The 15733-nt window shown below is 40.3% G+C and overlaps 1 protein-coding gene and 1 non-coding gene across 3 annotated transcripts in view; one reads left to right on the plus strand and one right to left on the minus strand.

The window, feature by feature from the left end:
- RNF144B (ring finger protein 144B) overlaps nt 1-15733 on the plus strand; it is a 192241-nt gene that overhangs the window by 109530 nt on the left and 66978 nt on the right. The window contains exons 1-2 of one of the 2 annotated variants that reach the window (XM_002816467.5): nt 733-1013; nt 12953-13150. In XM_002816467.5, the coding sequence (XP_002816513.1) occupies nt 12986-13150 (165 nt within the window). In that variant the 5' untranslated portion in view covers nt 733-1013; nt 12953-12985. Of the gene's footprint in view, nt 1-732; nt 1014-12952; nt 13151-15733 lie in introns of those variants that run through there. The other variant, XM_054557263.2, reaches the window with a different exon arrangement.
- Nucleotides 15413-15514, minus strand: LOC112134085 (small nucleolar RNA U13). Its single transcript, XR_002915668.3, has one exon. It is a non-coding gene; the product is annotated as a small nucleolar RNA U13 (small nucleolar RNA).

Here is a 15733-nt window from a genome sequence, read left to right on the forward strand (position 1 = left end):
TGGGGAATGAGTAGGTATGCGATTCATTATGAATGTCACACAAATGAAGTGTCCAAGGTTTTGGAGCAAGGAAGCACTTCATAATACCTCACAGCTTCTGGATTATTTTGTTACATTTTTGTTTAATGGAGGGTACAACCAGTTAAGTTACAAAAAGCACTTCAAGTGAAATCATTGTTTCATCAAGAAGTGTCTGTATTTTATGAGGTAAACTAAGATTATTCCCGATTTGATTCACAGGTATTCTAATTTCATCATTAGATGCAAAAGGACAAGTGAGGTACAAGCTGTTTTTTGATGAGATGTGCATGGCAAGTGTTTCTATAAAACAGTTGTCTGCCACGTGGGAAGGCAGGTCTGGGCTGTTAGAAGTAGAAGAAAGAGATTTAAAGAGCTGGGAAGGAGGAAGAAAATAAAGAAAGGTGGTCTGTGAGGATATGTACAGACAGAGAGGCAGCAGGCACTTAAGGCCAAGAGGTGAGCTGTCCTTGTCTGAGCAGAAGAAGGGCGCTAGGGGCAGCTGCCTGCACCCCCTGCTCCGAATTCCTGCAACAGCGGTCCCAGGAGAAGAAGAGACAGGTCCTGACAAGTAGTAGAGCCGGTGCAGCGCGCCCGGGTTCGAATAGGGTTAAGGCCATCACCTGCAGCTGAAGTACGACCCAGATGGGAAGTAGGAAGTGCGGCGCCTGAGCTTCCTGTATAAATAAACGCGCTGCTACCGCTGCTGGCGAGCTGTGCCCCACGCTGCCGCTGCAACGTTCCCGGGCATCGCAGCTGCCAGTCAAGGCTAGGAGGCCGTCGGGGACTCCGCCTCCTCCCGACCCGTAGGTCTGGGAGCGCGAGTCTTGTTGCAATCTTGCAAAGTGTAAAGCTGTCAGCCGCAGAGCACGGAGGAAAGACGGAGAGAATGAAAGAGCTCCTCCTGTCCGGTGTGCCAGCAGCCCAGACTGGCGGTGAGCGCGAGGGAGGCTACTGAGAAGCCCGGCGGCGGAGGAACGCAGGTCTGCTGCCAGGTAGGTTTAGCGAGCTTTTAAAAGGCTTCAGGCATTGCAAGACCGCAGTGGTGTTGCTGGACTAAGGGAAAAGGACAGGAAACTATCTGTGACACCACGATTTTTCGATTTTCTGTCTCTAGTGCTCAAACCATACAGAACTGAATTCATTCTGAATACCTTAAACACCTGTTAACTTAAAAGAAAAATGCCTTTGTTAAAGGAAAGTAGTTTCATTTCTAATAAAACAGTTTCTATAATAGAATGATTGTAGAATCCAAGATTAGACCAGATCTCTCCCTAGGTCTTAAGGGGAGACCAAAAGTTGGCATTATCTCGGATTATGCATTATAGTGCTTATTTAATCAGGTAATTGCTGATGAAACAGTGAAACTCTGATACTACAAGAGCCATTCTCAAATTTAAGTTAAAATCGAACTGATTGTCGTTTCTACAGGCAAAAGGTAGATATCTTTTGCTTATTCTTTCTAAAACACCTTTTGTTTTTCTCATGAGTTTCGAGGATCCTGCTGTAAGTCTACTCCTTGTGCATATATACTATTCACATAAAGATTTCCCAGAAATTAATTCCCTTCTCTGGGAAATGTTTTTTCATGTTCTCATAACAGACTGTCAGTTTCATATTGCTTTCTGCCACATGTATCTTATGAAAACATTAGCTCTGAGGTTCTTAACAGGACTATCTCTGCTCTTCCGATTTGGCATTTCTGGACATTTATTTGAACATTGAGAGGTATAAATTAAATGACAATCTATCTAACATTTCTGAAGAAGCAGATTAGGGGGTGTCTGTGCCCAGAAGCAAAATAAATGAACTTTGGGATGACTCAGTTTTTAGGGTGTGGGTAAGAGGCAAAAGGAACCTAGCCAGTCCTAACTGAGTTGCTGGCTAATTAGAGTATCTGTCTGCCGCGGCTTTCACTGAAATGAGCCTCTTGGTCCCTTTCACATCAAATCCCTCTGTGAGTCCCTCCTTCTCCTTAGTTTATCTTTCCTTCACAACCTGGGTCCTTTTCATGGGCTGCAGTGCCTTAAATACTTCTAAAACTATCTTGAGGGGGAGAAAAACCTATAGCAGATCCACAAAGCCACTTGTAAATAATTGTATTATGAAATCCAAGGTCATGGTTTCACACAACTCCTGCTCTGCCCTTGCACACCTTTGACTGGCATTTTTATTTTATTTTTTATTTTTGTAGTGGGCATAAACTTAGAAAAGTGGGAAAGGGAGAAACCTTAGTTTCAAAAGTAGTCTCTGACTAATTAATGATCTTGATGATTTAGAAAAAGGTAAACATGTATAGTGAATGTGAAAAAGATGTTGAGTAGTAGAATTGGGTTGCTTGGATTTTTATTTAAAACAAACAAAACTCAACCAAAAAAACCCCCCAAAACCCCAAACCAGTCACCCTAGATAACTTTCTTCTATACTACTGTGCTGGAAGTAGGGCTTGAGTGTGGTCAAATCCTGCCCATTTACCCAGAGTTTTACAAATATTTACAGTCATCTATGCCAAATATCTTTGTGCTGAGCCCCAAAGAACATTCTCAGCATTCAAAAGCCCCATTCTCATGAATGGTTTCAGTTCATTGGCAATTTAAAGGCATTCAGGCTTCCAAACTAGGTCAGCTTAAGACATGTCTTTTTAAAATAATCGGTTTTTGGGTCTCAGATTATGAACCAGGTTTTCGGAGCCAAACTCTACAGCAGAGAGAAAAGTATGCTTTCTCTGGAAAGAAAAAGCTTATTTTATCTACCTGGTATGACCATTTAACTTCCTGAAAAACGTCTTTCTCTTCAGTAGTATGAATATTTTTCATCTGAGGAGGTGCACTTAAAATTTCCTTCTTGAAAAGTCATTTCAATATTTTAGACATTTGGAAACATTTATATGTATGTCAGAATCCTTTCTCTGAAGTGTTTCTGCTAATCCTGGCTTCTTTGTCTCCCCTGGCCTTGACTTGATGACGTTACTTTCTTGGAGAGTGAAGTTATTAGTGTTTGAAATCTCCAGTTTGAGATAGAGGTCAGGAATCATGCTGAACCCAGATGTTAGTGAAGGAACAAAGTCCGAGCAGTTTTGGGACTAAGCCTACTTTGAACAACTGATTATTTTGGATGTGGGAAAAGGGCCAAGCTGCCAGACAAGTCATGCTTTTCACTTGGACTTTGGGGAATAGGTATCTGTAGCCATTGCCCCTAAGTACTGAAACATTTCTTTCAGGGGTGCCTACCTTAATTTATAGAAGCTCCTTACCTGAAACAAATGGTCAATATTTTCAGCTTGCGAATTTCTGGAAGTGAATACAGATGAGAACCAGGCCTTTAATACTTTCTCTCCACGTACAATCAGAAAAGTTATCCACTCTACTACTGAGTGACTATGATTTGCTAGGTGCTAGGTTAGATGCTGGGATATAAAGATGGCTAAGATGTGGTCTCTGTCCTGAAGAAATTCTCATAAGCTCAGAAGTGACTTGGGTCTAGAGTGGTAGTTCTGAATTCACATTGCTTTGCCAGATTATAAAAAGTACTTCGATGTTTGTCACCTCAATCATCTTAATTTTCTTGGTAGTGTTACCTTGACTATTTGACCATTAAGTAGCCGAAGAGGTATATGACACCTAAGTTAATTTATGTAAATATTTTAATTCATAATTTTTACCTTTAGGTGTATGTGGGAGGTCTTGGACTCAAGTTTTAGTTTTATTAACTTTGGCATTTGCTATTTACCCAGTCGGTGAGTACTTTGGAACCTAATGCATCATACCCTAGTTGTTATTAAAAAATGGATAACTATATATTAAATGAGTAAAAATGGCCAATGCTTGTGCAACATGGAATGAGGAGCTTCTCATCTATGATCAGATCTCTTTCTTGAATTCAAAACACAACAATCTAAGTGAAATAGACTTTTCTTATTCATAGCTGGAGATACTTCTGATCACATGGCTTGGAGTATTTATTAAGAGCATACTTTGAAAGCCATGTCCCATTGTTTTCTAAATCTTTTGATGTCACAAGTTTGAGTCCCAGCCCTTCATCAACTCGTTCTTTGTTTTTCTTGGGAAGATAGAGCAAGACAATTCATTTTTCTCTGTTGGACTTGTGGCTGAAACCATAAACCCACACATTCTCCTGCATATGATTATATGAAATCCTCTGTTGAAAACCTCCTCAGCTAGTTGACTCTTAATAAGTAGGAGCTGGGTTTAGTCACCTTTACATCCCTAGCACCTAGTGTGTAGAATTTGTTCTTTGTGTGTTGACTTTGTTTCCTTCATGATAAATTCCTGTTATAGGAAATTAATTGGCAAAGACATACAAAAAATCTACACCTCCACTTTGCTCAGGTGGGATGAAGATTCCTCTTCCAAACTGGTTTCCAATTTGTTTCTAATTAAAATTTCTATATGAAACTTTTAACTTTAACAGGAGGGGGTAATATTGGCACATGCTTTTATTCATTTGAAAAAAAAATTTTGATTTACATATTTGTGCTTTAGCGGCTCTGGTTTTCTGGTAATGTCCTGACCCAAGAAATCAGCCTGGCTCTTGCTCTGTAGGGCTGTTTGAAATACCACTTCTCCTTGATTGATTAATTACATCATTGTCTGACCTGCCTTTAAGTGGCGTTCCTTCCTGCTTCTGAGCTTTGTTGTTATGCCAGGCAGAGGGAAGAAATTTAGCAGGGCTGTGTGAATAATTGTGGGAGGCAGGGAACCACTGATTAAAACAGGAGTGGGCAAGGCACAGTGGTGATATTGAAGAGGTAGCTACCATGATGAATGCAAAATTGCCATGCCAAAAATATCATTCAGCTATTATTCTCATATTCACTCCTACCTTCTTTGATAAGTTTATATTGTTTGGAAAACTGGGAATGGATTTCCACCTCTTGGGCCTTACCCTGTAGGGTAATGAGAACATGGAAAGAAGGCAGGAAGAAATGTGCTTTTAAGAAAAAAAGCCGGTTGCGGTGGCTAACACCTGTAATCCCAGTACTTTGGGAGGCTGAGGCGGGCGGATTATGAGGTCAGGAGATCGAGACCCATCCTGGCTAACACGGTGAAACCACATCTCTACTAAAAATACAAAAAATTATCCAAGTATGGTGGTGGGTGCCTGTAGTCCCAGCTACTCGGGATGCTGAGGCAGGAGGATGGCGTGAACCCATGAGGCGGAGCTTGCAGTGAGCCGAGATCAGGCCACTGCACTCCAGCCTGGGGGACAGATCCAGACTCCGTCTCAAAAAAAAAAAAAAAAAAAAAAAAAAAGCACCATTTTGCAAATGTTAAAACTAGATGTGCCAAGGGCCAGGCGCAGTGACTTACACCTGTAATCCCAGCACTTTGGGAGGCTGACGTGGGAGGATCACGGAGGTCAGGAGATCGAGACCATCCTGGCTAACACGGTGAAACCCCATCTCTACTAAAAAAAAAAAAAAAAAATACAAAAAATTAGCCAGGTGTGGTGGCAGGTGCCTGTAGTCCCAGCTACTCGGGAGGCTGAGGCAGGAGAATGGCGTGAACCCGGGAGGCAGAGCTTGCAGCAAGCTCAGATAGCACCACTGCACTGCAGCCTGGGCGACAGAGCGAGACTCTGTCTCAAAAAAAAAAAAAAAAAAAAAAACTAGATGTGCCAGATGTTCTGTCTTCTGTAGCTCTGTAGGATTTGGAGTTAGCTTATCACAACATCATGTACATTGTCGGCCATGCTTGGACATCAGCACCAATATATATTTTGTAGGAAAAAATATTAGATCTCACTAAATTAGTTGTAACAGACTTTATTCATAACCTAATTTCAAGCAGCAAAGAGATTGTTTGGAAAACAGTTCTTGCTAATACTTCAAGATGCTTCTCCTTCCTGGTGAAGTGCCTGCTTTTTTTTTTAACCCACGAAAAGGTTAATAGGGCTATATTTGCATATCAGTTCCATTTTTAGACGGTTAATAGTCTCCAAGTTACAAAGTTGTGATCTCATTGCCATCCTAGAAACTGTTGAGATGACGATGTTAAAACTAAGAAATTATAGACTAAATAAAGTGCTTTTTGAGCACTTTAAGCCACGAAACAGTAGAGAGAAAACAGAAGTCCTCTTCTCTACCACAGGAGGCACAGTGATACAATACTGCCACCTCACATCACAAAGCCTGAATAGGTGAATATTTACTTTCTTACGTCTAAGACCTAAATATTTCCTGGGTTTGTTTATACTAGAGGATATTTTCTAATCTATTTCATTTTTTCAAATAATAACAACTTATGTGTAATACCATGTATGTACTCATTGGGTTTGAGCATTATTCTTTTAAAAAGGGCAGATCATGAGGTCAGGAGATCAAGACCATCCTGGCTAACATGGTGAAACTCCGTCTCTACTAAAAAATACAAAAAATTAGCTGGGCGTGGTGGCGGGCACCTGTAGTCCCAGCTACTAAGGAGGCTGAGGCAGGAGAATGGTGTGAACCCAGGAGGCAGAGCTTGCAGCGAACCGAGATCGCGCCACTGCACTCCAGCCTGGAGACAGAGTGAGACTCCATTTCAAAAAAAAAAAAAAAAAAAAGTAATTAATAAATATACAGTATATTTGAGTAATTGCAGTTCCCTGACTACGAGAGGGGCAGCCTGTGTTTCCATTTGTTCATGTCCTTCTTAGGTTAGGGCATGCATTAGAACTGTTTTTCTGATTGAAAGAATGTACTCTGGTTCATCTTGTCCTTGAATGACCAGAGAGCTGGTTGGAGATGCAAGCGGAGAGTAGAGCTACAACACTGGCCACAAAGGAGTTCTACCATAATCCCTCGCTTCCTTCATTGCTGTTGCTACTGCTACCAGCCAGCAGGTCACCCTGCCATTGTATTTGGATTGTATTTAGGGTAGAACTTCAGCTAATGGCTGATAATGCTCAGCACTTTACTAGACTCAATTAGTACCATTGGGTTCACTAATAGTTTCTGTTAGGAAAAGGAACCAGTAGCTAACTAAACCACTTTATTGGGCAGAAGTACCAAGATCAACATAATGCTGATTTTCAGATTGCATTGAGTGGAAACTGGTTGCCTGATGTGTTCTTAGCTGATATGGGGATAGCTTTCCTAACAAGGCAAGGTTGGGACCTTTAGATTGCTGCTCTTTTTTTCTGCTTTATTAGAATATTAGCTTCCCGAGAATATGTCTCCATTTTACAAGGCAACACTTCAGCCTTTCTTCATCACCACCCACCCTTCTCGAAAACCTTCCCCTTTGCTACCTCCCTCCCGTATTTATGCATTCATATCTATTATTCTAGCTACTTCACAGTGATGACTGCATGTCTCGCAAAGGCATATAAACACATTGAGAGTATTCATATGTCTCCTCTTCTGTTTTGTCCCCTGTACTTGAGTAACTCTTAGAATTTCATAGCATAGCTTGGACTTAAGACCTCAGTGCAGATCAACTGGATTTTTATTTACATTAATATCCTGTGGCATCAGTAATATTTAGTTGATTCATTTTAGTAGCTTTCTGTTTCTCTCAGTCTCCTTAGTTGTGCTTTAGCAGTTTCTCCAAGTTTTAAAGTTTCTGCATAATAATGTAAAAATTCCAAAATAATTAGGAATAAGTGTCCTAATAATAATTAGGGTGAGTATCCTAATAAAACATTATCCCTTCCAATTACACTATCTTTTTGTGTAAAGGAATAACTGTGTTGATTTTGGATAATCAAACAGACATAAACTACATTGGTTAAAAATACTTTGAATAGCTGGGTGCAGTGGCCTACACCTGGAATCCCAGCACTTTGGGAGGCCAAGGTGGGCGGATCATGAGGTCAGGAGTTCAAGACCAGCCTGGTCAATATGGTGAAACCTCGTCTCTACTAAAAATACAAAAATTAGCCCGGCGTGGTGGTGGGCACCTGAAATCCCATCTACTTGGAAGGCTGAGGCAGGAGAATTGGTTGAACCTGGGAGGTGGAGGTTGCAGTGAGCTGAGATCGTGCCACTGCACTCTAGCGTGGACGACAGAGTGAAACTCCGTCCCCTACCCCCCAACCAAGAAAAAAAAAAAAAAAAAAAGCTTTGAATGTTGGCTCTCCCATCATTTGCATTTTTGGAGCAGATTGCTTTTTCAGGCCACCAGCAGAATATGAAAATTCCTTATACATCCTGTGCTGAAGTATTCCCTTCTTTGGCAATTCTAATGAAAAGACACGAGGGAAAAGGTGACTTTCCATTCTTTCCTATCAGATAGTACTTGCTTCTCATATAATGAACACTTTATAACGCAAGAGACACATAGAGCACGTAGAACTGCTGGTTCTCCTTTCCTGGTAATTTAGTGCAAACTCAGACGTTTTAGAATGGCTTTCCTTCCTTACGTGGCCCAACCAATCTGTCTTGTTCTATGATTAGGTATATGTAAGCAAGTGATACCTGCTACCAACCTTAGAATGCCTAAACTTGAAAGGCAGCTGTCAGATTTCAAGGTGCCCCTTGCATTCTCCGCCAAAATTCTTTTCACAAGGGGTTCTTGACACTCGGTGAGAGGCACAGTCACATCTATAATCACTGTGAAAGTAACTATAATTGTTAGCTTTTAAAGTCAAGTGGTAGGGTGGATAATTCAAGTCACTTTCTTATTTTTGATAGAAATGTGAGGTATGAAGCAGTAGGAGTGAGTTAGCCTCTCTCTGGAATGAAGACTTTTCTTGAAACCTGGAGGGGAGTGGATGTGAATTGCTTGTGCCCCTGTGAAGTTGTGGCCCGATGGGAGGGACAGGAGGAGCTGGGAGTGTGTTATCAAATGCCCTGAGCTTCCTGAGGCTCTACTATTGGGGGTTTCATGCTGTGAAGACCGGTGAATATTAATATGACGCAAAGGAAGAAATGCAAGGAAACCTTGGAGCCATTCACAGGCATCTCAGGTGTGGGGAAATTCATTAGAGGCTTTCAGGATTCTCCTGTTTACTGATTTGAAGAGCTCATTTTGCGATGAATCAATGGTGAAAGGATTTCTTGTTTGATATTCTTTTTTTTTTTTTTTAATGAAGTGCTCACTGCATTTCATTCAGTTTTTAAACATTCATTGTTGGTTTTGCCCAAAGTGAAAAATGAAAGGGTTAGTTTTTAATCTGTGCATGGTGCAGGTTTAGGCTTCTGCGATGGGGCCTGAGGGGCTGCTGAGTGGGGAAGGTCAAGGGGACTGGCTCTGGACACCCACTATTGGGTGCTGGCACTTGTCTACCTGAATCTCTTTTATACAGTGGTGGTTTGACTAAGATTTTTGTTTTTTTGAAAGCTCATTCCTTGAAAAATGTCTGAGAGCCATTGCTTTAGGGAATTGGTGTTATTGTACACAGAAAAATAAATCACTTTTTGAAGAATCATTTTGGATTGTTCACGTCTCAAGGAGATGAAATATGTAACTTTTTTCCTCTGGGTCACTGAGTCATAAATCCTGCCTTTTTGGAATGCTTGGAATTTTTAAAAAAACAAAATGCATCTCTGCTATGTAAAGGTTTTTCTATTACAGAAATTATGTATATTTTTTATAACTTTGACTTCATAGCCTATAGGCACGTAACTCCTTAGTTTTAAGGAGTAAAAACTTACGTGCTGTTTATAGTAAGAGACAATTACGTTTCACATGGTCTTGATTACCACAATTTTTAGTTCTACCTTCAAAAGAAGACTATTTCTAAGAAATATCTAATTATAGGTATTCCATTATGGATAATAATTGAGGTATTATTAGAGGAATCCAATATGTCTTTCAAGAGTATCCAATTAATTTCTAAGAGGTATCCAATTATGTCTTTGTTTTTCAAGAGTACATTAAAACTTTGGCCTGTTTAATATTTCCTTCCAAAAAAATAACATAGAGTAAGACTGAGAAATACTTGGATTTCTTGAAGAGTACCTAGATCTCTCGCTAGGTCAGAACATCAGGATTGGCTATTCACACCAGCTTTCTGCACATGGCTAAGTGCATTTGACATTTGGGGTGTGGGATGGTTCTGGCCTGTGTCATTACCCCTTTTCTCCTACTCAGGAAGCATTTACTACCTACATTTCTTCTTGTTGTTTTACTTGGGGTTTCTCTTGAAAGAAAGATAATTCAGAATAGGTTGCATAAGCAGTGAAGCAGCGTTGAGAATGTAGAGATGAGAAGACAGCAGATGGGGAAGTTGGTGGGACTGTGTGCCATGGGCCGGGGAGTATCGGAGACGCACGCTAATGATAGTTGTTTAAGCATGAACTGGGAGGAAGGAAAAGGTAAAGTCATTCATTTTTACCCGTATGTTTATCATAAAGAGAGATTTTTTTAAAAAACTCAAAATCCTGAATTCGACATGCAGGTCTGTTTGAATTTAATTTGCTCTTGGATGACAGCTCCTCAGTAGTTAATGGAATAACGCTGTGTCTTGAACTTTATTGGGCGTTTGCTGAGAAAAAAACCATGTCTTCCACATGGAAACTAACCATTAGTTAGCTTCCTATTTAATTATTTTGAATCAGGTTTTCTGGTACTGAGTACTGGGACTAGGTGAAAAACCTTAAATGCTTCAGGTTGCTAGAGTTAGTAATTGTTGACTTTCTGGTATGACATTAAGAAAGTGAATGTGGACAGATTGACAAGCAAATATCTCATTTATTTTTTTCCCTTTCCATCTAATCACATTTGATTTTCCCCTACTTGTTTTAGTACTTTTGTACTTACATATTGAGACTTAAGCTATTGTTGGGACTAGGTAGCAAATGATTACATGTAATTTCTTTTGTCTGAAAATTAAGAGGAAAAGAGCTTGGTTCTTGTAGGGGGATGTGTATTTGCAATTATTTCTATGGCAGCATTTATTAGAATTGGCCACTCTTTAAAAATAGTAAGAACTATAGGATTTTGCTTTTGTTTAACCAGAACATGAAATTTCCTGATGTGATATAAAATATGAGTATGTAGAGAAATTATTTTCACAATTATTTAGTCTCTTTTAAAGATAAAGATTCAGAATAAAAACAATCTAGTAGAACTTTGGCTGTAGTTTTTATTTTTCAGTCTAAAGATATCTTTTCCCATGGTCATGCTGTGTGGGGAGACAAATTTTGTTCCTGTGCAGCTTCAGGGACCTTAAGGATAGCTGTAGTCATGGACTTCAACTCTCTTTTCCTCTTTCTGTCCCCCTTCCTCCTTCCTTTCTCTGCTTCATCTGTCCATGTGATATCCACACAAGGCAGCTCTGGTGTAATGGATCTGGCACTGGGCTTGGTGGCCTCAGAAGGTTGAGGATTGTCTTCTGCTCTGCCATGTACAAGCTCTGAGAACTTTGGCAGGTTACCTAACTTATCAGTACCACAATTAATCTATAAAATGGGGAAAACAATTATTTCATCATCCCAAGCAGAAACTCTGTACCCGTTGAACATGCCAGGTGAGGAAGCGTACCCTGACTTGGGAGGTGGAGTCGGGAGGGTCATGTCAGTCCAGGAGTTCGAGGCTGCAGTAAGCTATGATTGTGCCACCACACTCGAGCCTGGGCGACAGAGAGAGACCCTGTCTCTAGGAAAAAAAACCCCACAAACAGTAACTCTTCATTGCCCCCTCCCACCAGCCCCTGGTAACCTCTATTCTTCTTTTTGTCTCTCAGAATTGACTACTCTAGGTACCTCATTTAAGTGGAATCATATAATATTTGATTTTCTGTCTGGTTTATTTCAGTTAGCATGATGTCTTCAAGGTTCATCCATGTTGTAGCATGTGTCAGAATTTTATTTCTTTTTATTCCATTGTATATATAGACCACATTTTGTTTGTTCTTCTTTTTAATTTTTTATTTTTTGAGACATTTCATTCTGTCACCCAGGCTGGAGTGTGGTGGCGCAATCTTGACTCACTGCAACCTCTGCCTCCTGGGTTCAAGTGATTCTCCCGCCTCAGCCTCCTGAGTAGCTGGGATTACAGATGTGCCACTGTGCCTGGCTAATTTTGTATTTTTGTATTTTTTGTAATTTTGTATTTTTAGTAGAGACGAGGTTTCACCATGTTGGCCAGGCTGGTCTTGAACTCCTGACCTCAAGCAATCCACCTGCCTCGGCCTCCCACAGTGCTGGGATTACAGGCATGAGCCACTGCGCCCAGCCTCATTCTTCTGTTGTTGGACACTTGGGTCACCTCCACTGTTTGGCTATTGTGAATAATGTTGCTATGAATATGGGCGTACAAATATCTGTTTGAGACCCTGCTTTCAGTTCTTTTGGGTATATACCAGATTGCTGGATCATATGTTACCTCTTTGTTTAACTTTTGAATGACGTTCTATTTTAAGTACTTTTTGAGTCTGTTGAATTGATTGTAGTGATGCAACTCCTAAATATGTTTGCTCATAGTGATATTTCCCGCCCCCGACCTTTATTAAGGTATAATTGACAAATCACATTTGTGGTATACAATGTGATGTTTTGCTCTATGTATACATTGTGAAATGCTTAAATCAAGCTAATGAACATCATCACTTTACATTTTTCTTTGTGTGTGTGTGGTGAGATCACTAAAAATCTACTCTTGGCCATTTTCAAGTATACAGTGTATTATTACTAACTCTAGTCACCATGCTGTATGAGAGCTTCCCAGAACTTATTCATCTCATCTAAATGAAACTTTGTAAGCTTGACCAACATCTCCCCATTCCCACCCCAACATAGTGGTCTTTTAATTTCCATAGCTCATATGATGTGAATCAGGACAGTGAGGTCAGCTTACATTTCAGGACTTCAGGGACACCTTGACAAGGTAGGTGAACCACTCTCTAGCCCGTCGTTCCCAGAAATGCATTAGCTGTAAGTTTTGGGATAACTGAGGGTGAGAATTTGATCAGCTGGCCTCCAGATGTGTTGGCTAAACAATAGCTTTATCCATCCATCTAATATTTTCTGCTTTGGACCTTTCTATAGGGATTGAGACTGAAGAACGCTGAAGACAGGCTGATGGGCTCAGCTGGTAGGCTCCACTATCTCGCCATGACTGCTGAAAATCCCACTCCTGGAGACCTGGCTCCGGCCCCCCTCATCACTTGCAAACTCTGCCTGTGTGAGCAGTCTCTGGACAAGATGACCACACTCCAGGAATGCCAGTGCATCTTTTGCACAGCTGTAAGTTTTCCTTGATGCTTTCACTGTGAGAAAATACAAAGGGAAAAATTATAAAAGTAGGATATATTTCTGTGGTTTACTGAGAAGCCAGAGTGTACTACAATATGATCCTGCTTTGGAAAGCATTTCATATTTGAACCTATTTCCAAATAGCATCTTAAATGGTAAATCCTGGGTTTACTTGTTTTAGCTAAGTATAATTCATGTTTGAAATTTAATTATTGGTTGAATAAATAGTCTTTCTGTTAAGGTTCAAACTATGGAACAGAATAGAAAAATTTTAACATGCTGGCCAGGTGCGTTGCCTCACGCCTGTAATCCCAGCACTTTGGGAGGCCGAGGCGGGCGGATCACAAGCTCAGAAGATCGAGACCATCCTGGCTAACACGGTAAAACCCCGTCTCTACTAAAAACACAAAAAAAATTAGCTGGGCTTGGTGGAAGGTACCTGTAGTCCCAGCTACTCGGGAGGCGGAGGCAGGAGAATGGCGTGAACCCGGGAGGCGGAGCTTGCAGTGAGCCGAGATCATGCCACTGCACTCCAGCCTGGGCGACAGACACAGACTCCGTCTCAAAAAACAAAAAAAAAAATTTAACATGCTGTACTTAACTACCACCTATAAGAAACTCACCAGGTATTTTAAATGATGGAGAAGTCAGGTAGTAATTTACTTTATGTACTGAATTTTCATTCATATGCTTGTTCATCTTCTACAATGCACATGGTATAAATTGTACTTTGTCATAGCTCCTTTTATGCTGTTTCACAGTACGCTGAATCCTTCTTATTCCACTTAATGAGAGCCCTATAGACCTGCAGAAGTGGGCTTATCTCTTTTAGTGTGACACCTGGTATCAACACCTGTGACCTTTACTGCCACTTTTCCTTGAAGGTTGGTCGGTTAAGGTATAAAGGTAGGAGATAGACTGAGTTCCTGTAGGCTTCAGTGATGACAGAGAATAGCATTGTTCATTTAATCAACAAATATCTATTGAGCAGGAACTATGTCCCAGGAATGGTTCTAGGCACGAGGATTTATCAGTTAAGGAAACAAAAGAAACAAAACCCAACGAAGTTTCTTGCTTTTAGGAGCTTATATTCTGTACAAGAACGTTGTGTAGGAGTTCAGGGCTGAGAGGATGTTGCTGTTTTAGGTAGGGGGGTCAGAAGTAGGCCTTGCTGAGGAGTAATGTTTGTGCTGCTTCTCCTTCCTCTTGTTGTTAGTGTGTGTTGCTTTATAGGAAGTGAAGAAATGGCCTTGTCATCTCAGAGCAACTTCAGTTTCCTTTGGTCTTGCTTTGTTTCTGAAGGCTGTCCTTCAAAACAATTATTTCTCTGACTTTCTCACACTTGCTGCAGACCCTTGCTAATCCTTGAAACAAATGAGTCAGAAGCAACTTTTGGTGAAAATCAGGATGCAAATATTTCACTGAGGGTTACTGCTGTTTAAAAGAATTCAGTTTTTGCTATGACATTAAACAGTGCAGAATTTAAGCGTGTGCGTCAACATTGGGGAAATAATACATGGTGAAGGTTGTATTTCATCTTCTCAGGGAGCTAACACTGTCCTGTTATTGTTTCAATAGATTTTATTTAGTTCCTGATTCAAAACAGCATGGTGCTTCTCATTTCTCTTTCAGCAATTTGAGGGTAGGAGTTAGTATAGTTAGCTTATTCAGTCACCTAGATTCACACTTACTCATTGTTAGGGAGTGCTCAAAAGCAAAAAGTCAAATGGCTTAATGTTTTTTGGTATCCCTCAATTTTGGATCCTTTTGCACCTAGAAACATTAACTTTCCCTGGCATCCTGTTACCTGTTACCTGTGAGCTGCCAAAATAGTAAGCAGTGTATGATTACATTAGTGTCTGTAAAATTGTGATTTGAATCAGACTCACCTGAAATACTACTCTAACTTTCTTTTGGTTAGAGATTTATTTCTTGTTTTTAAAAAAATGACTTAAAATGTGTCTAATACTTCCCAGACTTTAATTTGCATCTGTATTCAGTATCAAATGTTTTGTATTTTCGAGACTGAAAAGAAATTTGTAACTTTTTCATATACCACATACTACTGACTTCTACTTTTAAATAGGATTGGATGACATCTCCCAATTGCTTGTGCCTACCATGTATTTAAAATGGTTTTACTGAGAACCACCCCGCTGCCCCAGGGAGTATCCACATGTAATGATCTTCCTGCTGATTTGATGTTATGCTGGTATATACTGGTATGTGTAATGTTTATATTTTTTCTTTTCATGTTAGATGGATAATGTGCTTATGGTGTAACCAGGTTTGAGGGAGGCATATCTCACGTGACTGTGAGAAGCCAATCGTCATGCTTATGAACTACAAGAGGATCTATACGGGTATATTTTTGTGGATTTAATAAAGCTTTAACAACATTCTGTCATTGTCCTGTCTTCTGTAAGAGGCATCCCTGGCCATTTTGCTGTGAGCCTAGCTTTTTGTTGTTGTTGTTTCCAAGATCACCACACTCCAATTCCAGCTGTACCCCAGCTCAGCTGTGTAATTGGGCACATGATTAATCTCTTTGGGCCTCTGATTTCTCCTGTGTAA

Source organism: Pongo abelii, chromosome 5, assembly GCF_028885655.2.
Source record: "Pongo abelii isolate AG06213 chromosome 5, NHGRI_mPonAbe1-v2.0_pri, whole genome shotgun sequence".
NCBI lineage: Eukaryota > Metazoa > Chordata > Mammalia > Primates > Hominidae > Pongo > Pongo abelii.